The sequence below is a fragment of the Zootermopsis nevadensis genome, unplaced genomic scaffold, assembly GCF_977971745.1.
Source record: "Zootermopsis nevadensis isolate Lab colony 2312 unplaced genomic scaffold, Znev_1.0 Znev_ptg000021l, whole genome shotgun sequence".
Classification (NCBI taxonomy): Eukaryota; Metazoa; Arthropoda; class Insecta; order Blattodea; family Termopsidae; genus Zootermopsis; species Zootermopsis nevadensis.
In genome coordinates this window covers 5404148-5427193 of record NW_028259153.1, presented here as the reverse complement: position 1 = coordinate 5427193, position 23046 = coordinate 5404148, and the positions used below count along the sequence as shown (strand labels likewise).

Below are 23046 nucleotides of genomic sequence, written 5' to 3'. Positions count from 1 at the left end.
AAAATGAAAAAACATTTTATGTATTATTTTATAAAATGTCATAAGTCCATATTTATATGTACAGTATGGCTGTATATGAACAATGACAATATATTTTTATATTGCAGTGTTCAATGGGTATTACACTAGTTTTCTTGTTCTACAATTAAAGGATACATTTGAATATTGGTATCTAATTCTGGGATTACAGCACTGCCCAATAATAAAGTAGCCAGAAATTTAAAGCAGGTTTAAACAATCTGCTATCTCAGTAGTTTATTTCTGCATTTCAAAATGATAAACAAAGCAGGACATACTCAAGGTGAGACTCATCATGTTGAAGGCACACTTCATATTGCTGTTATGGAACTGAAAGGTTCATTATCATGTTAAAGTAGTGTTATGTAGTATACTGTGCAGTAAATGTGTTTTCCCAAAGGTCCTATAGATTTTGTTGGTATTGTTTCAAAATAAAATCTCTAAGTTAGAAGGTGTGTGAGGTATGGACAGTGTAAAGGATGGGGGAATTATTTAGTGCCTGTGGAAGGTGCCTGTAGGAAATCCTGCCACAGTATGTCAAGGGTTGTCCTTGTTGTATGGGCTGTAGCATTATCTTGCTGAATAATCTAATCTAAGAGAAGATGCTTTTTTACCAACATGTGTATTGTATGTTATTTTTGAACTCAAAATTCACATGTTCCTCTAACTGACTTAAAAAACTGATGTCTCATTACAGTATTTTCTTACAGACAGAAAAACTTCTATACAAGTGTATTTTCTAACACATACATTGTGTTTATGGCTTCTTAAATCAACAGTAGGCACAGAAAAACTGATGAGTCTGACGTCAATGCTTGAAGCCCCCCCCCCCCCCCCCCCCACACACACACACACACACACATACGCACGTGCTGTCATCTTTTGGGCTACTTTATCCCGAGCCATGCTGCAAATTTTATATGTACACATCTTATAGAAAATATGTAACATCCAAATACATAAACACACTACTTTAATGACCATAGCCCAGGTTCAGTCACAATCACTGATTGACAGAGCATAGATTAAAACACGAATCCTAATGTCATGGAAGGGGAACTTTGAACTTCAAAATGCGAAGCATCATCTTTGTTTGGTAAAGACAATACTGAAGAAGTAGAGGTTGAGAAACCAAATGTGCTGCTATTGTTCTCAAATGTGAACGAAAGAAACAAGAATATAATAAATGCAAAAATCTGCAAAAGAAATTATATTTTATGGCCTTCATTACCATTACAAACCTAAAGATAAGAAAACGCCTATTTGGGAACTGAACCTGGGTCACCTGTACCAAAGGCATACACGCTACCAACAGAGATACACAAAAGTGAAATGAAAGAATGATTCTACTAGATTTACAAAGTAACAGTGAACAAAATGTAAAATAAGATTTTATTTTACAGGGAAATGGTGGAATGTCTACACCCAATATTTTGGCCAAGGAGTCAGAAGAGGGTCTACAGCCATGTTTTTTTTAACTTTCTCTCAGATGTAATATAGAGAGTGGTTGTGATTGTGGGGTGGGGGGGATATGAACATGGCTGGGCCCACCTTTGCATTTTTTTTTTGAAATGTTCATGGTTTACTGGATTTTATTGATATTTGGTACTACAGATGTTTACATATCTTACACCAACACCCTACAAACAGGAATCTAATAATTGTAAAACATAGACTACTTTACATAATGGATGGAATAAAATTTCAGTTTTCTCAGCAATAGCTGTAATGATTATATAAAAATAAGCATACAAACAAACTGTTAACACTATAAATGACACTAGTGCCGCATTTATAATGTTAACAGTTTGTATGCTTATTTTTATATTTCAATACACTACATGGTATGCAAAGTTTTAAATGTAATGATTCTGATTAAATTTCACAAATTTTTTACAGTTTAATACTAAATACTGATTATGCTGCATATTCCAAAAATTTCCCGGAACTTTTCTTTTGGTCAAAATGATATGAATATGAGAAATTTGTGCAATGTATTTTGCATTATTTATGAAAATGGCAGCTAAAAAGTTTTATTGCCATCTGTGGTATGGATCAAACTGCTAAGATTTATGTTCAGGATAGGAATAAGACCGTACCAAACTACTGATGCCACACTGTCACTCAGTACCCAGAACCATCATAATACAGGTGTCCACAAAATACTTATTTAGAGTTTATAAAAAACAATGCAATAAAACAAACAGGGGTATATTTATTAATAAAACTTATGCACTGGATTCTATATGAGCACCATGAGGATTGGCACAGCACAAATCTTTCAGCTGCATTGCAGAATGCATTTTATAGCATATTTGGAGTTATTTTTGTGATGTTCATCTGTGTATGACCTCATAAATAGTTATGAGATTTTATTGACACCTGTATGTGGGACTGCAATGTAAAATGTTTCTGCAACTATCACCCAGCAATAACTGTCCATTAATGAGGAGAAAGATCTGATCCGTCATACCCTTCAACCTCTCTTAGTTCAGGGAATGAGTTGCATTTGAATTCAGGGTTCATTTGCGTGCCCCGTCCACAGCTGTATGCCTGGGCAAACAGTTCAGAATTCTGTACCAAGTTGGTTACCCTGTAATATAAAGCAAACAAATTAAATCCATTAGCTATGTTTGTATGCTGCGCTTTGTTCTGACACTTTATTTTTGAGTTATAATCTTTGTTTGCAGAATTATAACCTCCTATGAACTTTCATTCTGTATCATAAGTTTCTCCACTCAAACCATCATTTTAATCTAATTAATAATAAGAGTACTGGTTTTTGTGTTAGAGTAAATCATATATGTTGCATGCTGACATTGGGCTAGTTATGCATTTCAAATTTACATACAAATTTGTTGGAGCAGATTTTGAATCATATATTCACATAACATTTTGCAGGATGCTACTGAGTGGCAGCAACTTGCCATCGTGGTTAGTAATAAACCATCATGTTTCTTGAATAAAATTTTTCTTGGATATTATCCATCGTCTATCTCCGGAGATAGGGATTAGCTCTTTCTAGTGGGCCCAACTGTGTAGGAACCTGAAGACGGAGATAGAGTCCCATCTCCGAAACGTCGTTTTACGTTTTATATTTACTAGACGATGGATAATATCCAAGAAAATTTTTATTCAATTGACTCTTCACCATCGTCAAGAAGTTTTAGATTTGATATCATGTTTCTTAACTAGACTGGAAAGGTGTAATCCATACCAGAACACAGTTTCCACATGTGTTATTTGCATTTTTTCATTCAAAAAACACATAAGAAAGTCAATTTTTGAACAGTAAAATATGTACTAACTGTTCAGGAAAACAGTATACATAGGAATGACCTCTTCTTACCTAAGGAATGGTGGCATTTGCTCACTCTCAAACATTTGGATGGTATAGTCCAACATACCTCCCTTGGTACATAACTCCTGTAATAAATCATTTCTTGCATCAGATTAAATCAATCTTTAGTGTCAAATGTGCCTTGTGCTACTAAGCTGCATCCAGAACTCACCTGTGCTACTAACATATGATACAGCTTGTCATGATTCATGTCTAACCATGGCAGAAGAGGCTCTGACCCAGCATTTCTTTTGAATGTCTTGTAAGATAATTGCAGCGCACTGCTGTCAGCAAAGCGTTCATTCATAGACTGGGATGGATCCACCTATAGAAGCAATATAATTCTTTACTTGTTTGTCTCAATCCTTACATGACCAAACTACAGACTATGCTAGAATTTCTGTGTTGTTTCATGAAAACTGAGCAACAGAAGAGACCAAAATAAGAAGCACAAAGTGTTAAAAATAACATATTATCCATGGCTGTCCAATAAGAAACATACATGCATTTAGATGACAAAAATAACTGACATGGAGTTTATAAGTTACAGAGTAAACTTCTCTGTTATTCATAATAGCTATATACTAGTGACACTTCTAACTTCTAATATTGTTCAGTCAGTATGCATAATTAACAACTAATAACTGACAGTCTTGTAAGTGATGTTCCTTGGTTGCATTGTGTATATTTTCTTTTACTACAATCACATAAATAAATACCTGGTAAGTAAAGATTTCATGTTTGTGGTTAGTCCATGACTTTTCAAATGAGTAAGCCATCTCATCACACTCCTTGATGGTATTATACTTGTACCTTGTCACATCAGACAGCAGGTTTGAATCCTTTCCATTTGTTCCATACTCAATCCCTGCAAGAACATCAGTCATTTCCAGTACTAAGTGCTTAATAAAAAACGTTAACAATAAAACTAATTGCTGCAGAATATATACTCATAATGAAAAGAGGTGAGAAAGCAAAGAATGAGGCCAAAATGAAAATGCCTGTGAATCATAGTCATTTATAAAAAGACAGAATATATTTTTGCTTTGGTTACTTCTAGCAGCCTTTCAGGTAACAACATTCATCCATGCCTTATTTTATTGTGAGGAATGTTAGAAACAAATTATCTGAATATGGGTTAAAACCAAAGAGATAAAGAAAATGCTTGTCTGCAGAACTTTTTGCATTCTGGTAATGCATAGTGGTATATCACATGGGCACCTGCTTGTCATAAAGAACAAAAATAAATGGTGAGATTTCAGGTTCTCATCATGGTGAATATGAAGATTGACTGTCTTCTGGAATGTTGCACTATGTAGTGATGGAGGCAGTAAGTACCTCTGAAACGGCAAAGTTCTGTCAGACTACACACCTTAACATCCCAGAAGACAGTCATCTTCAACAAAAATAACTACTCACCAAAGTGTTTGTGAATAAAATATTTTAAATTAATAAATTATGCAGTAAAATTCAATCCATGCTAGTGGCTTTCATGTAAAAATTCAATATTGTCTTTCCTGACATTTTGAAACTTTTATTTATAAACATAAAATTTAAAAAGTATTGCCCCTTACCTGTCATCACATCAAAGTTTAAAAATTACTGACTATCTGACATGAGACTGCAGTGAAGAAAACAGGTGATATCAGTATTTAAACTGTACACTATATTGTTGGGAGGAATTAAGTCTGAGAAGTTAAGAAGGCAGAAATTGATACAAACAGGAAATATACTATTCATGGTGTAATGGAAAAACAGCACCAAGGCTTAGTATTATTGTTTGCTGGTTAATGGGGCTGTTATTATTACAATTCTGTCATCTAATTTAGCACAGGTTCTGTTTGTTTCACTATCTTTGTTCATCAAGAACTCTGGGTTTACATGTTCTGAAATTGCTTTCATCCTTTATCAAGTCAAACCTCTTATTGCATAAATAAATTTTAGTAGCACTGCAATTCATTGTCTTCAGGTTTGAATATAAAAACCAATCTTAGGTGTTTTCATGTTTCTTTAACATGCTGATTGCAGGTGCCTAACTATTTGTGGTGTTTAAGCATGATTTTGTTGGTATTTATGCTGAACTGTGGCTTAAATCAGAACATAAGTTTGATGGTTCTTGCACTTAATATTATATGGTTCTATCAACCTCAAGAAAAATAAAAATTTGCAATGAAAGGGTTAAGAGATCTTTTGTATACGACTTGAGATGTTCAGGTTGAAAGTACAAAAAGAGAATTTAACATTTAGCCAAAGTGTCATGGTTATATGAGAATGCATGTTGGATCTGACCAGCATTATAAGGAAATGTCTTTGACCCAAATCTCTTGATTATATAAGTATTTCTGATAAAATTCATTATTAGAATGGGGATATTTATTTTAAGAAAAACTAATTTGGATGTGAGATGCAGATATGTACTGGAAAAATAAATCCTTAATCAAGTTTTTTGTTTTTTCTCATTTCTGTTTCATTGTATCCCTGTGTACATACATACCTGTGATGTCAAAGTGGTGTGTTATCTGGCGGGCTAAGTCATTGCCAACCCGAGCTTTGAAAATGTAGTCTGGCAGATCAGGTATGGATTGTGGAGACCCAATCAGCCCAAATGGGATCACTACCACATATAACACAATCAGAGGAAAGAAACATGTTATGAAGACAACTGTATGTATTTAAGAATTTGCTTCCAAAGAAACAAACTGCAAATAAATTAAATTTTCATTTTACTCACCAACAATGTTGAGTTGATATATAGCAAGAGCTTGGGTGTCATAGGGCAAGAGAAAGTATGACCAACTGAAAAATAAATTTCCTGTTTCATTTATTTTTGTCAAAATCAAGATGCAAGAAGTTTGTTACATAGCAATAACACTATTTTTCATTTTTAGAAACAAATGTTCAAGTACTTAAATGTAATAAAGTGGAGAGTAAGTAATACGTTTTAATTTTTAGACAAAGAAATAAAGCTTCAAAATGTCAATAAAGACAATGATATTTCAATCTCCATTATTAATTTCAAACGTCTATATTTTTGTATTTTATGAGAAAAGGTGCTGGTACATTTGTGGACTACCAGATAGAAAGACCTGCATATCAGATTTTGAAAGTCAAAGTCACATAAATTAAATTAATGATGTCATAAATGTTCCACATTTAATATACAGAAGTGACTAATTAGCCAACAAACTTATAGAGTAGAGTCCAGTTTGAGAAGCTTGGTAGTCACTCCATTAGTTGAAACATTCCCATGTTTTATGGAACCTGAAGGTTCTTTATTTTGTTCACAGGTGACTGTCATTGAACCCTGTCCTAGATCCAGATGAATCTAGTCCTCACCCTCATATCTTAAAATACATTTTAATACTATCATTCCCTCATAGCTTGTATGTCTTTTCCCTGTAGGTTTCCTGACTAAATTATATTTTATGAATTTCTCTTCTATCCATGCATGCTAAATGCCCTGCCCATCTTACTCTCCTTATTTTAATCATCATGGATCTGCAAAACTAGATTTGTGAGACATTACAGAATACTGTGCCTCATTTGAAACTCTGAAAATTCATAATGAGAACTATGAACTATACTTACATGGTGTTTGTAACATTTGGTTCAGTATTGTAGAGAGAATACATGCTGCGTCTATACCGTCGTACCAGCTGCACTGAATTCTGGAGGTAGCTACCAGAACTAATATTCACTTCTGACAGCTGTTCATTCAGCAGGTATGAATTATCCAGGAAAGCTACGCCTCCATCAGCAATTGGAATCAGCTGTTGTAGCTTACTGGTGAGATATGAGCGTGAAAAATCATCCAGCCACTCAGCTTCTTTGAACTGTTCCTGAAGTATGATCTTCAGCTGGGTGAATAGTGTCTGAAGCTCTAGCGTCATAGCATTTAGTTGCTCTCTGGTAAAGGTGGAAAGGTAGAGTGCAGATGACACATCTTCCAGCAGACCACTGGCCACCTTGAGGCAGTAGTCCTTGCGATTGCAGGGGCTCTGTGTTTCCACTAGATCCACATAGAGGTCATGTGCAAACATTGCAAGCAGTGCATTGTGCATGTTCATCCTGCAGAAGAAAATATATGAGTCAGAGAAGATATCACACCTTCCAGTAAACCTGTAGCCACTTTGAGGACAGTAATCCTCACAACTGTAGGGACTCTGAATCTCCATCAGATGATCCACTAACAGGACATGTGCAAACATTGCAAGTAGTAAATTGTGCATCTGCTGTTTCCTGAACACTCATGATTTCACTGATTTACTCCCACTGTTCTGGTAATTCTTATTCAGTTCACATACTTTATACTTCACTTAAATGAGAAATAGTCCACAAACAGATAAGAAATAACAGTAGTTTCACATTCAAACATCTTGACATATCCTATATCAATGTATTTTGATCTACAGGAAATAAAGTATTATTATTATTATTATATTGTCTGAAAATTCTTGACTAACACATAATTAAAATTTTATTTTCATAACAAAATCAATATTATAATTTATGTTATGAACCGGTTTTACTAAAATGCTTCTTGTTAAGCACCTGTTCTCTTTCTTATTATCTGACCCACATGTGTTATTAAAATAAACCACTTAAAATGTATAACGTAGTTTTAAAGAAATATGCCAAATAAACTGTTAACATTTAGCATTATTCTCTTAGAGGAATTATTAGTACAATCCAAGGAAATCTGTAAGTACTCTACCTGTTCTTGTTGTCTGTTTTGAATAGAATACTGAGTTTATCAAAGAGACTGTCAAAGTAGGTATTAAAGTATAGCTGGACAGTGGTGTGTAAATTGACACTGTCACCCACCAGTGCACTTAGAAGTGTCTTCCAGTCCACCTACAAACAAACATGTCACACAACATAAGAGGAAATATCTTTGGATCATTTCAGAATTGTGACTGTTAAAATAGGTCCATTAGATCTGTTTAATATAGTAAGGATACTTGATAGCTGTACTGGCAGCACTGTACAGCCTTTCTGTTAAAGGGATCTGTGCATCAGTTTCCACAATTCCTAGTCCCATCAGAACAGCCACCAAATAACCTCACTGTATAACCTTCTCATTTAAAATAGTAATTGAAACTCTTAGTACTTATTCTTCCTGTTGGTAAAGCAAATTAGTCTGACAGCTGGCCTTGATTGTGTGATACACAGATCTGTATGTCATGTGGTATGAAATCATACAGAAAATAAACACACAACAAGGAATTACTTAACATTGCAGTCAAGGTAAAGACTCCTGCTTTATATTTGGGAAGTCCTGGGTTCAAATCTTGGTGCATACACTAGCTATCTTAACTAGGTTCTTTCCTGGTTTTCATTAATAATATCAGAAAAATGTGAAGATAGTATCTTAAATTAGGCCACAACCTCTTAATTCCATATCATTTTCAATTTGTTAGTCATTAATCATCCTATGTAGTCTGATATACTGACAGTGTCATTAAACAAACCATAAATAAATAATACAGAATCTAATACCCCTGACTTGTACTTGGGTGGTATTCAGCTCACAACTTCTGACAGGTTCATATTGTGGCCACCCTCAGTCCTCAGTAAATGACAATCCTGCACTTTGAAACAAGCTGAGCCACTTACTCTCCCAATCTTTCCACTTCACTGTGCATAACCATCCTTTCATCTTATTCAGTGCTAAATCACTTGTATCATTGATACCACTGATAGAGTGTTATTATAATAATATTTATTTCTCAGTTGCTGAGTGCAATTTACACTGCTACCGAATCTTTTACGTTCCTGTTTCTGTCAGACAATCGCCAAAGCAGTATCTAGAAAAGAAAAGAACAGGCCACAACCCCTATATGGAAATGTTAACCTGACAATTACCTGGGAAGTCAGGAAAACCATGAAAAATCCCAGTTAGGATGGCTAGCACCAGTTGAAATATGAATCACATACCTCTTGAATGTAAGGTAAATGTTCTACTAGGCTGTGTCTCTTTGGTAGAAATTATTACCACTTTTACTGGTAAATTTCACTAAAGAGTATACACTTTAGTGTCACATGAATTGTATGTCTGTTCATAAATGTGCAATAAAATCACTCAAAACATCCCAAGAAAATCTAATATTTCAAGAACATATCACAGTAAATATCTCAACAAAGCCTGAACTCAGTCCAACTTCAGATATTTTGTGTATCATCCAACCCATCTACACACATTAATCCATTTCCAAAAGGCCTTCTGTAATTCATATCAAAGGAAGAATAGTTTTAAAATTTATACTATATATCTCACCATGACACTATTTTGGTACCATACTTGATTTAGATTATTTAAAGAAGTGAAGTAATTATGTGATTTCATTTTAAAGCTTGCTTTGCTCTAGGCACTGTTGTTGCTCATACCACATACCAGAGGGTATTTTGCCTGAAGATCATCAACAGATAAGCTCATAAACTGCTTTGACAACAGAATGTGCCTCATTTCTCCTGAGGATGGCAGTTCCTGCAAAAATTAACACACAGGCTATTGTTAACTGTACAGAGCATAATATTTATAAGACCAATAATATCATAAAAGAAGAAAGTCTGTGATTTATACTGGTCATCTACTGTCGTTAGGACAGTGAAATCTAGGGAGCTACAATAGGCTGCTCATGTGGCTGGGGTAAAAGCAACAAGAAATGCACTGCAAATGTTCACTTGGGTAACCAAAAAAGGAGATGGCAGGGTAACATTAAACTGGATCTTAGGGAGATAGGTTTGTGAGGACTTAATGTAGATGGAGCTGGTTCAAGATTGAGTCCAGTGGTGGACTTTGGCATTACCAGTACTGAACATTTTGGTTCGGTTACCACAGTGTTAGTCTGTTCTCAGTAATCCAAAGGTGTGAAAGGAAGGACATATTTTATAGGTTTTCACTTTTGTCATTTTCATCTTCCAATGGGGAATTCTGTTGCTACAAATAAGGCTCCAGTAACCAAGCCATAGCAGTATAAATATAAATCTAGTGCAGAGGAAATTAAGTAGCAAATTGTAACTTATTTTAGCACCAAATTATTAAGCAGGATAAATTTCCTTCATATACCTATTGTAGATTCTCCATGACTTTATACAACACAAAGGAGCTTCACATGACATCTACACCAGTAGAAAATAAAAATCTGAAAGCTACTACATGTGGTCAAATGTTTCACATACCTTCATTTTTTCACCAACTTTGAGGTATTTTAATCCAAAGGTCCAATTTCACTAACACAAAAGCCTGCCATTAGACCAACTGCAACCCGGCTCAATTCAGTTTTCATATCAAGAACCTAAAAAGACCCATTTTAATATTTTCCTCCCATATGCCCTTATTGTTCTTCCAAGTTGCTACTGTTTTTTATCTAACCATGCAAAAATTCTGTTTCTTGCTTCTCTTACCTAGGATATTTGCCCACCCATTACAACCTTTTTGATTTAATAGCCCTAAATATACTGTATTAGTGGAGGATAATAAAACATAAACATCTGAAACAATAACAAAATTGGTTTATATAGTTTTCCAATTGGTCAATGAAGACAGCTGTTAACACTAAGACAAGTCTTCAAATTGAAAGTTTAGGTTAACAACAGATGTAACCTGACATTCAAGGCGAAATTACAAACAAACAAACAAACAAAGAAACAAACAAAGAAACAAACAAAGAAACAAACAAACAAACAAACAAACAAACAAACAAACAAAAAAGAGAGAGAGAGAGAGAGAGAGAGAGAGAGAGAGATAACAAAATTTCTTAGAGTTCAGGTTCCATTCACGCTCAGGATGTGCTGTCTTGTCAATAGAGGCCTTGCTGTTGACTGATCCACCATGCAAGGAGTTTTAACAATCAACTAAAAATTCAATGATCAGTGTGAAACAGAAACCTTTACAGTGTTATCTTTAAAGGGACATAATGTATGACTAAGAAAATTGGTAAGAGAAAGAATAACACAGGCAGCAACTATATATCCCATATTCTTAGCAATAACAGTCTACACGAATAATATTTTAAGCAAATGTTACTTTTTAAACTTTGAGAATTTTAGTACCATATTAAGACCGTATATGGTCTTGCATCTTAACTGATTAAATATAAATTATATTTTTACTAACATCCAGTTTCACTTGTAGCTTTGTTTTTACTCATCCTGCATATAAGGTGGTCTACCTGAGGAAGTATAAGCTTTACATAAAATATAGTATGAGAATGTATTCCTTACTCTGAGGTGATGTAAAATCTCAAACTCAATGAAGAACCTAAGATCTTTTATGTGCTGTGCCTCATGGAATGGTTCCAGATCCATGAACATGCCCAGTTCCTTGAGAGCCTTCTCTGTAACATTCATGTACTTCCCATAGTCTCTCTGCAACAGACATAGCATAACAGAAAATAAGACAGCCATTACATCTATGTTCAGTACAGCAATGCTACTGCAATAAAGAGGAGCAGGAGAATTGTTTTTTTGTTTTTTTAGAATTTCTGCATAGTCATACAAACATATGCTTCTTTTACAATGTCCAGATATACAACGAAGTAATCAGTATTAATCTATAATAGCAGCAGAGAGAGTCTCTGAAACTATGGAAAATCATTCCATACTAAGATGGCAGAGTTTTTCTTGAAAAGCTTAGTCACTGAGGGTGTCAAGAAATTCCCCGCCTCTTATGAAGCATGAAAGTTCAATTGCAATGTTCAGAATAGCTTGCCATTGGATTTTATCTTTAAAAATATTAATCCACTCCACATTTTCAAACCCTATGTCTTGAAGACAATTTCATTGTAAGAGATTTTATAGCATACAAGTCAGAGAAGAAGGGCAACAAAATATATCTTCTTTTCTGCATGCAATAGGAAAAGAAGATGTTAAAAACTGTTTGTGTGTCATGCAATTTTGTACTACCATTCTTTATGAAAAGGATATTTGATCATATCACTATTTTATGTGGCATTCCAACAGTATCATATTACTTTTTTCTTTTAACTGCACACTTGCAATTTGTACAATTAATGTGCATTCAAACATATTCATAATAGAATGCTCACATTTTATATCCATATAATATGTAATGTAAAGTAATGTAGAGTAATGTAAAATTTCAATATATATCATGTATTTTAAAAAATTACTATCATACAGAGCAGATACATGGACATAGGAAAAATAAAACTACAAGCAGCTGAAATTAAATTCATGAGGGCAGTAGTGAACAAAGCAAGGAGAGATAGAATTGGAAAAACATACATTAGGGGAGAGCCCAAGATGGAGGAAGTACAGAACTGAATCATGAGAAATAGAAATAGGCAGTTTGGATATGTTAAAAAATGGCTGACCATAGAATACTAAAAATATTATTGAAAATGAAGATGAGTGGAAGAAAACTCAGGGACAGAATATGCCCACAATGGATGTACCAAGTTAAAAGAGATATAGAGAGGAGAGGATGAAACTTGAAGAGGGTAGGTGAAATGCAAGCATGGGCAGACAGAGACAGTTGGTGACTCCTATGCAATTTTTGACCCAGAATTGTGGAAATGACTTTAGGAAGGAGAAGAAGAAAATAATATACTCTGAGAAAACTGAAAAGTAAACCACAATATTTAAAGCAACGCTAAGAGACAAACAAAGTTCAAGGCACGTGAAAACAGAGAGAGAGAGAGAGAGAGAGAGAGAGAGAGAGAGAGAGAGAGAGAGAGAGAGAGAGAGTAGATCTAGGAGATACTAACAAATAGGGAAATGGAATTTGCATAACATGAGGCTCCATAGTTGACCATCAAATACTGTTAAAATGTAATTTCCATGGAGGATAAAAACAAGAAATAGAACATGTTGCTTTGAAAATGTTTGGGATCAACAAACTTTGCAAAACCAAGTAGGTAGGACAATAATATTCAAATGGATCTTAGAGAATATGATGTGAATTGAATTGGCTTAGGACAAGTCTAATGATAGGCATTTGTTCTGATACTGATGAATCATTGGATTCCATTATACCACAACATTAGATGTAATGTGGATACAGCGAAACATATTTTTTAAAATTTAAATAATTTTATAACTCATGAATGGCTGGACTGATAACATATCTTCACTACTGCATTTTATTATACTTCATCTACAAAGTGAACAGAAACTTACTGTGCATGCTAGATATTTGTTGCGGTAAACATCCTTGAGATTAACATTCCCTTTTTCCTGAGCAACAATCTGGGTCTTGCACTGGGCAACAAATGTAGACTCAGACTGAAACTTAGACTGGTGGGATGGTGCAGTCAACTTTAACAAGAACCTGGATGCATTGTGGACATCAACATCCAGCTGCACATCGAACAGTGGGGCACTGAAATAATAGGATTTATTACTTCTCCACTTACAAGACGGATGCGTTGCTGTAAGATGCAGCTTAAACGAAAACCTAATTTTTCATAAGAGAATTGAATTCCATTCGAGTTTTAGAAATTCACATAAATTGTTAAAATAGTTTTATGTAATGTTATATTAACATTTTACAAGAGATTGCCTCCAGCACCATCAACAAACACCATGTCATTGTTTGCCATGTTGCCTGCTACTGATCATACAACCATATTAAAGTCAGAACTAAAACCACATAAATAAAGATGTAGTAAAATCTTCATCTGCTTTAAAATGAAAATGCATAATACAGGAGCTCATAAATAGAGATAAGATTAAATATAAAAATTATCACTGCATGTTATTATACCTGTTCAGTTGAAAAAGCTTCACCAGAAGGCTGGTGAGGTTCAAATTTAGATTTCCTACTGCCCAGCCTGTATGACTGTACATCTTGCCAACACTGTCCAGCACCTTTCGAACTGCAACATGAAAATTAGGACAGCCAGTACTACCTGCTTAACTTCTTTGAGAATAACTTCTGAGGTTTGATTAATTCTTAGGTTATTTAACACTGTTATTTCAGCAGAGATTATCTAGCATCAAACTTGCTGGAAAGATAATTATGCATTTTAATTGATAAATATCTTGAAGTAGACACTTTGGTCTTATATCATGGTACTACCCACTTAAATTCTAAATTCATGCCTCCTGAATATACGTACAGAACATTACTGTTACACCAGCGTGCTTGTTCAGTGAATTTATTTTAATAAAACTGTATATTGCTAGTTCTTATCATGACAGAGGTGTTTGTGATTTCCCTCAGGATTGCTACAGTACCTGAAAACAGGCCAGAATTTTCAAAATCTTATTTAATACCTCCTTCCCATCTCATTTAGTGCTCATTATCAAATAACCTAGGAATCAATTGTATACATTCACTGAGAACACCATTCACAGAGGGTCCTGGAAGGGCAGATATAACCTTACTAAAAACATTTTATGCTGTTCATTTTTTCCTGTAAAAAAACACAGTTAAGTGACATAAATCAGTGGATTAAACATGTTCAACTGTGTGGGAGTTGAAAGAAATCATTTTGAACTGTCAAAATAAAATGCTGCATTGATTGTAATTACAAGGCAGTTTACTTTCTACAGTAACCATACTGAATTATTCATCTTTACTACTGACCTTCTTGTAAGCGAGATGTCTTATTCATGATGGAATCATACATCAAACATTGATCATAAAAATTGCTGAATTTTTGGAATGCTTCAGAGCTATGCACACCAATCCGTTTCACAGCACCTGTAACAACAGAGAACCTTAATTTCGTCTCTGATGCTGAATACTAATGTCAGAATGAAGTTCAATTACCACTGCTTTGCTGTGAGACTAAGACAAAATTATGTAATATGATGATAATCTGGAAGTATGAATTAATGAGGAGATAAAAATATAATTATTCATTTTGAATAACCAAGTATTTTCATATTTGAAATGAAAGAAAGCATAAAAATATGCCAGGCATTCAGAATGATAGGAAGTTGCTGATAGCCACACAATCACATTTTAGCACACTCCTCACTGAGATTACTGCACCATTGCCATTTTCTGGCATCTTCATGTTGGATGTAGGAAACCAGTATTTCAGGATAGTATACACTGATTTATGGACATAGCTGTGCAAGTCATCTGTGTTGCTTGGCAGCTGGTATGGGGCCTGGCATTTTCATACAGCACCAACACTTTTGTGTCCATTTATCTTTGTGCTATTGTTAGATTTTCTGAAGAAGTGTGAGCTACTGTGCAGTCACTGATCCCCTAACAACAACTTACAGAGTGTTGTGTACTATTCCAAAAGACCGGTTTACTGCATCCATCAGGAAGATGGCAATGGTAAACTGACCTCAGTGAGGAGTATGTGGAGTATGCTGAAGTGTTACTGAGAGGCTGTCATAATCTCTCAGCTTACATTCCATGTATTGTAAGAGTGTTTAGAAATTAGTTTACATTCTGTTTTATCTGTCAGAGATTTATCAGTTTATTTCAAGACCAGTTAAGTGCTGGGTCAGAGATAAATTTAAATAACAGGCATGTTGGTTTTATTTAGCCATCATATCAATTCTTATTAGATGGTAAATAAACTTCACAGTTGATACAACCATTGTCCAAGCTTTTGAGAACATGAATCAGTTGATATGTCTCTATAAGAGATCTATTTAATTTAAAATTGATGGCTGTTAAATAATATCTGGTACTGTGCTATTCAAGACACATATGAGGGTAATTCAGAAATTACTGGGACTCACATTGTAGTAGAGTATTCCAATCTTTCATTAATACATACTAGCAATCCTGGTCCAGACCTCATGCTGAGGGTCATATTGAAGAAGATTTCTGTTGTCCCTCAGCCCACCACATGCATATTCATAGAAATCTTCACATGGATCTGCAGAATGATTCATCATACTCAGCATTCGACTGGCCACAACCTTACACGTACTTGATGTGCAATGTGAAATTTTCTCTGTAAATAAATGAGAAAACAGACTATTACATCAATTATAAATAAATATGTGACTGATGGGATAAGAGGAAACAACACCAGATTTTATTTTGAAATTTCAATACTTGTAAATGATGGAACAGATTTTGAAATTGAAACACTGGCCTGAATAGATGGTGGATCATATGCTCAGTCTCCTTTAACACAGACAATGATGAAAGATGCATCCATGAGGCTCATTCCTTACAAAGGAAGATATATGAACTTTAAAAACATTTCTTGAGATACATTTCTCAGTTAGTAGAACACTTGTAGTATATTTATAATTTAATTAATATGGAACAACTGTAGCTAAATTATGGCACACATTTCTGAAGATCTATTAATTCAACAACTAACCTGGTTCAATAGTGGCATTTACAATGATCTTTTGGCTCTTATCTGATGGCGTTGGAATGGATGTCTCACCAGATGGACTGTACTGCGTTGACATGACTGAAAGAGTAACACCAGCTGTTGCTGCTGTTGTATTAGCAATAGCACTCTTTTCTCCAGTAACAGTTGCGTGAATTAGCACATTTCTTGTAGTTGAAACACTACTAATGTTTTTAAGCTGTGAAATGGTGGTGGACTGTGATAATAAGTTGTCAGTGATATCAGTAACAGGTGTGATAGTAGAATTTGTAGTAGAATCAGCAGAAGCATTACTTGTTACAAATATAGAAACAGGTTGAAAATGAGAACCTGTACTATTGGAAGATGCCAGATTATCAGTGGTACCAGTAGTAACATCAGCAGGCGTTGTTGATCTGTCTATAATAGTGAGCTTAATAGTAGCATTGCTACTATGAGAGGTAACATTATCATTAGTTGCAGTAGAAGCTGACAGGTTATTGACTGTAGAACTACTTCCAGTAAATACTGTAGTTGATGTTGTTAAATCATTAACTGGAAGGTTTTTGGTCTCATCATCACTGCTGTCAGAACTTGATGTAAGATGTTTCAAAGTAGAAATCTTTGGATGTTTTGAAATATCATCTCTCTCAAGGAAAGTGGTAGATGTGGCTGATTCAGTAACTGGTATATTTGTACTCCAAGAAACTGAAGACTCAGTTACTTTCCTCAGGGTAGATCTTGTGACTGAGTCTGTTGTCTGTGTGGATAATTGCTGCTGTGTTGGTTGATTTTCTGGTTGAGGAATTTCTGTTGTGAATTTCGTTTCTGTACTCTCAGTAGAATGTACTGCATGTGTTGTTTTGTACTTCAGCAGAGGATCTACTGCGGTTGATGATTTCAGTTTTGATTCTAGTAGATGCTGTGTCTGGGGAAATTCTGTGATTGACATTGGAGTTTCTGTAGTTAAATGCCAATGAACAGGTACTTCAGTAGTTAATTCTGATTGTTCAAATTTGTCTACATATGGTGTTGTATATTTCACTGGTTGTTTAGAAGTTAACACCATTTGGACTGATTTGTCATCAGGAGTTTCTTCTACTTGTAAAGACTTTTGTATAGTGGTTGTTAATGGCTGTTTTAATTTCAGAGAAGTAACTGGACTTGTTGATGTTGTAGTGTATTCTACCAATCGTATCAGAGGACTTTCAGTAGTTGTTATTGCAGCATACCTTTCTAAATGTGTCAAAGGCTTTTGTGAAGTGGCTGCTGATGATAAAAGGATTATCTGTTGTTTCAGAAAATTTTCTGTGGTAGCAGTACTAGCATAATTTTCTTGTCTTGTCGGAGGGTTTTTTACAGTGGTTGGTTTTGTTTGGCTTAATTTATTAGTATTGATGGTTTCTGTTGGTTCAAAGGCAACCAACCGAATCAAATGCCTTTCGGTCGTTGCTGATGTTGCTGTGGATTGTGTTCTCCTAATAGGATGATGTATGCTAAGTGTTATGTTCTTATGTTCTTTAAGATGAGTCTTCATAGTTGTTTGTTGCTCAGGTTCAGTAACTGGATGCTCTGTGTCCAGGTTTGGTGTATATCGTTTGTCACCATATTTCTGAAAGCATGTAAACAAAGCAATCATAAAAACATAACAAAAAATAGTTCAATGACATGAAAATTATAATGTGTTTATTTGAAGTTTTTGACTCAAACTTATCCCAAGAGCACATAATTAAGCTACGGACATTCTGTTGCAGGGCAACCTGCATACACATACACATCTTTATTACATTCCATGGATCCATAAGTTAGCCAGAAGGCAAAATATGTGAAGAAAGTCATAATAATACAATACATATATACAAGTTCAATCATACTATTATAAATATTTCACATAATATAAGAAAAGGGGTTCATATAAAGTTGTGATATGTTACAAATAAATCCACCTATTATATGCAGTAAATAAATTATACTACCCATTTATATTACATAGATAAGAACACATGAATATTATGACTTATTTGTAAACATTAGCAATTCATCAACAGATCAAAAAGAGTGTGTAATTAAGTATATTTTCAATGCTACTTTAAATCTTGCTTTTTTATTGATAAGACTTGTGAGACTAGATGGTATAATGTTGAAAATTTTGATGCCAGCTCATTATTAACTCATCTGAAAACATGAGAGGTTGGCATTTGGTTTATGAAACTCATTATTATTTCTTGTGTTGACACTGTGTATATTGGAACTAACATGAAAATGTTCTTGGATATTTACAATGACATTCATTAAAGAGAATATTCATTCACATGGAAGAGCTAATATCTCTAATCTCTTAAACAGACTTTATGAATTTCTATTTTTGACACTAGCCTTTAATATAACAAATTCATTTTTTAAAGTAAATATGTTCTTGCTATTATATGAATAACTCCCCCCCCCCAATTATCCATACTTCATTATGAAGTGAAAATAGGCAAAAAATACCGATATCAGTGTGTCAATATTGCTGACATGCAACGTAGATCTAACTATATAATATATTCCACTTAATATAGGTATCAGTTTATCAATATTTGTCCAATTTATGTGGTTATCAATTTTCAAATCTATAAATTTCATATTTACCGACTCTTTTATATACTTTTTATTAAAACTAATAGATATTAATAACATATAAAGTTGTAAATTTTTAACATGTTAAGTTATGTTAGTGATAATAAGATTTTCAGACAGATAGGGTAATGGTATCCGATGGTCAATAGTTTACCGGCACATGAATCAGAAAGACTGAGAACCACTGTTCTAAATAAGTAATTATTAATGGATAAAAAATATCCCCGACTTACACTGTGATGTGGATAAGTTTCCTTTTCATTGGTTGGCTTCCACGTTGTCCAAGCAATCACGAGAAGGATTATGCACAGGGCCAGGAAGATGAACATGGTTAGAACACATGTTCGATATGAGGTGTCCCGCTCTGCTTGCTTCAATGCTTCCACTTCTTGCACTGTGTAATCACCACGAGCCATTGTGGTAATTCACAAAATTAATGCTATTGAACATAAAATAAACTATTACAATTATGCTTATCTGCATCTATGAGTTGATCATTCAACTCTAATAATCAGTTCCTTTTATGTTCATCTAAGCTACATGTTCAATCTGTCTCAACCATTCATCTTCTGGTATAAATAGGGGAAAGACAAATACCGGATCCAACAGAGTAGATGCCCCCCCCCCTTTATACCTGAAGACGAAGAATGATTGAAATTGTAACTGACGATGAAGTTAAATTTTTTTAAAAAACCCTCAATAGAGCAGTACCATCACAAAGGGCATTTAGAGAACTCAGTATTGATCGTTTATTCATTCATTATATAATTCAATCAACTAACAGCAGACATTTGCAGGTGAGTGAGCTCTGAGGTTCTCACGAAGGCGAGTACGAACATGACTGCCCTCTGGGTAGGTGCGTCGTGTAATATGGCAGAAGCCCACATGACACAACCCAGAAGACAACCGTCTTCATTTGTACGTGAATTAACGGTTTGTCTAGTGTAACGAACGAATTCATGGCAGTCATAATTACTCATTTCATGGAAGAGCTTTACTTCCATGGACCATTTCAAAATGAATAAGTTTTGTCACTTTAATTTTTCTTATGTGTGCCATTCATAATTCCTTCTGCCGAGCGCAACTGCTAAAATGTATGTACGCTTTTATACAGTTTTGTTTTACTTCAATGCCTCAGACAAATAACACGCATTGTTGACTTCCTTGTTGGCTTTTCTCCATTGAGCAGCGCTTTGCAGCGGCAACACTAGACTTTTAATTTGCAATCACCCGGTTCGAATTCGGGCTGGGTTATTAGCCATCCCAATTGACGGAATTTGTGACTTTTCCGAACAAATGCAAGGATAATATTTTCACACCTTATTAGACATTAAATAATGAACATCGTTAAGTAGTAGACGAGTTTTTTCTTCGTTCCATAATCTACTACGAGGGTGAGTCAAATGAAAACCGGATTTTTTTTTAAAATTTAATTTATTGAGTGAAAGCGGTACACAACTATATAATTTTTCTACATAGTCTCCATTTCGTTCAATACAGGCCCTCCAGCGTTTACGAAGTGTATGGATTCCTCTAGAAAAAAATTCTTGTGGTTGTCTGCGCAACCACTCATGCACCGCCTGCTGTATCTCTTCGTCAGAACGGAACTTCTTTCCTCCCATCGCCTCTTTGAGTGGCCCAAACATGTGGTAATCACTTGGGGCTAGGTCTAGTGAGTATGGCGGATGTGGAAGACACTCAAAGTGCAAGTCTTGGATTGTTGCAACTGTTGCACGGGCAGTATGGGGCCGAGCATTGTCATGTCAAGGACACCTCTAGTCAAAAGTCCACGTCGCTTTGATCTGACTGCAGGTCGAAGATGATTCTTCAAGATTCTTCACTGATCAAAAAACGAATTACAGAACGTTGTTCTTCTTTCGTGCACGTAACTAGTGGAGCAGCCATTTTCAAATTGGCACTGTGATGGCGATATGTTTGTCTGCATTATACTACCACCTATAGGATACTCTTTATAGCATTGGTAACATGTCTGCCAACTTATAGGACAATGGCGCGATATTTCGAATTTTTATCTCAGTTTTACGGTTTTCATTTGACTCACCCTCGTAATTTTCCTTGCTATCAAATAAAATATTAACGCAAACATTGCCTTCAGACATTTTCGGCTGTTCTTATGTACGAATCAAAGTTTTGCAATAATGTTCCTCTCACCATCAAGTTTCATGAAGCAGTTTATACACAGTGTAACAGAAATAACCTCCAAATGTATCCATGCTCCATTTGTCGTATTATTATTATATTATTATTTAGTATTCTGTCTGACGACAGGTCCATATGAACAGGATCCTTCCATCCTTTTCTCAGACTGGGACCTGCTCGTATACGTTCTTGGCAGATGATCCAGAAGTGGTTTGCCATTGCCTTCTTCTGTGTGTGAATGGAGTAATTGTTGGGATGCCACGGAGGAAAACTCCGTGTTGCCTAGACCACGGCCTTGCCCAACACAAGTTATAAATTCGGGCACCGCCGGGAATCAAACCCGAGACCCCAGGATTACAAGGCCAGCGTTCTAACCGCTAGACCACCGTGTACTTTTCCATTTGTCGTACCTACGTTAAATCTTCTGTTTTGTAGGTACACTAATACACTATGGCAATACGCAATCTTACACTAAACACGTATGATCGTTGTGTTATGGAGCCGTATAACACTGTAGGTGGTATAAATGGTTCCTCCGAAACGTTGATGACGACTACACGGCGTTATAACCCGGATGACCGCAGTCAAATTTTTCTTCAACTTTTAGTTACATTTACACTTCACGTAAATAATAAAACTAATTCATGAATTCAAAGTTTTATCTCTTCGATACCCGGACTCCACACGACATTACGCGAACTGAACCCTTTCACTTATAAAACCGAATTATAGAACAGTACTTACCAAGTTACCGCGTTCTGCTGTTCATTACACTACGACTGAAATGTGGCTTCTATATCACTGTACCTAATTCCATAACACGGCGGTGCAAAGTCGTCTGTCGACATGCAATTCAGCAAAAAGCAATGTGTTTATATTCACGACAGACCTCTATCACTCACTGGTGTTTTAACTCGCTCGCTTCTCTTGGTCTGATCTCTACACGACCTACTCCTTACCTGCTGTGTGCTTTTATCACTGGTTAGCTCCGCACTGATATAACACCACATTTCCAGCATCCTGGGCTATTTCCTCCATTCGAATTTCTATCGGGACAGGAAGAACAACGTCAATGCAAAGACCACACACTGAGCACGAAGGCCGGGGTTCGGGACCCAGGAATTCTACATGAAGTTGTAGCGGATGCAACAACATTAGAAATTCCCTAGGGTTTTTCCCACTTACCATCGGAGAAAATGAAGGGAAGAGACCAATTGGAAGACCTAGGCGTAAATAAGAAGATAGTATTAGCATAGATCTCAAAGAAATAGGCTGTGAGGGTGTGTGAGGGTTTCAAAGGACGACTGCTCAATGGAGTTACAGAATATATGTCAACGGGTTTCATTAAAAAATTGAACATGTCTCTGAATCTATTCAAAATAGTAATTAAGAATATGTCATAATTAGAATACTAAGTATATTCTTTTATATATCAAAGGCCGGAAAAGCTTCTTACGATGATGGAGAAGTGCGGTTGAGATGCAATTCTTCGACGTTCGGTGACCGGTGTAATATTTGCCAGCGGACCACCTAAATCTCACTGACCATTGGTTGGTTACAGACCACACTTTGAAAAATTTCTGGTACTATAGAAATAAGACATGCCACGGTAGCAGAAAGCTAATATCTTTTAACTTGTGATCT

General features: G+C 35.2%; 1 protein-coding gene across 2 annotated transcripts; it reads right to left on the bottom strand.

The window, feature by feature from the left end:
* Positions 1–10: 10 nt before the first annotated feature.
* Positions 11–22448, bottom strand: LOC110836085 (uncharacterized). 2 transcript variants are annotated; one of them, XM_022076925.2, is made up of 17 exons: positions 22362–22448; positions 19476–19681; positions 16630–18235; positions 16072–16251; positions 14913–15029; positions 14088–14199; positions 13502–13703; positions 11585–11728; positions 9753–9845; positions 8073–8212; positions 6947–7426; positions 6090–6154; positions 5853–5972; positions 4078–4226; positions 3531–3683; positions 3368–3444; positions 11–2611 (listed from the first exon to the last, which is right to left on the bottom strand). In XM_022076925.2, the coding sequence occupies exons 2-17, from the start codon at positions 19656–19658 to the stop codon at positions 2461–2463; spliced, it is 3972 nt and encodes a 1323-aa protein (XP_021932617.2). In that variant the 5' UTR covers positions 19659–19681; positions 22362–22448; the 3' UTR covers positions 11–2460. The 2 variants fall into 2 exon arrangements, with proteins under 2 accessions (XP_021932617.2, XP_021932616.2); XM_022076924.2 differs by having other exon boundaries at positions 22147–22409.
* Positions 22449–23046: the final 598 nt, after the last annotated feature.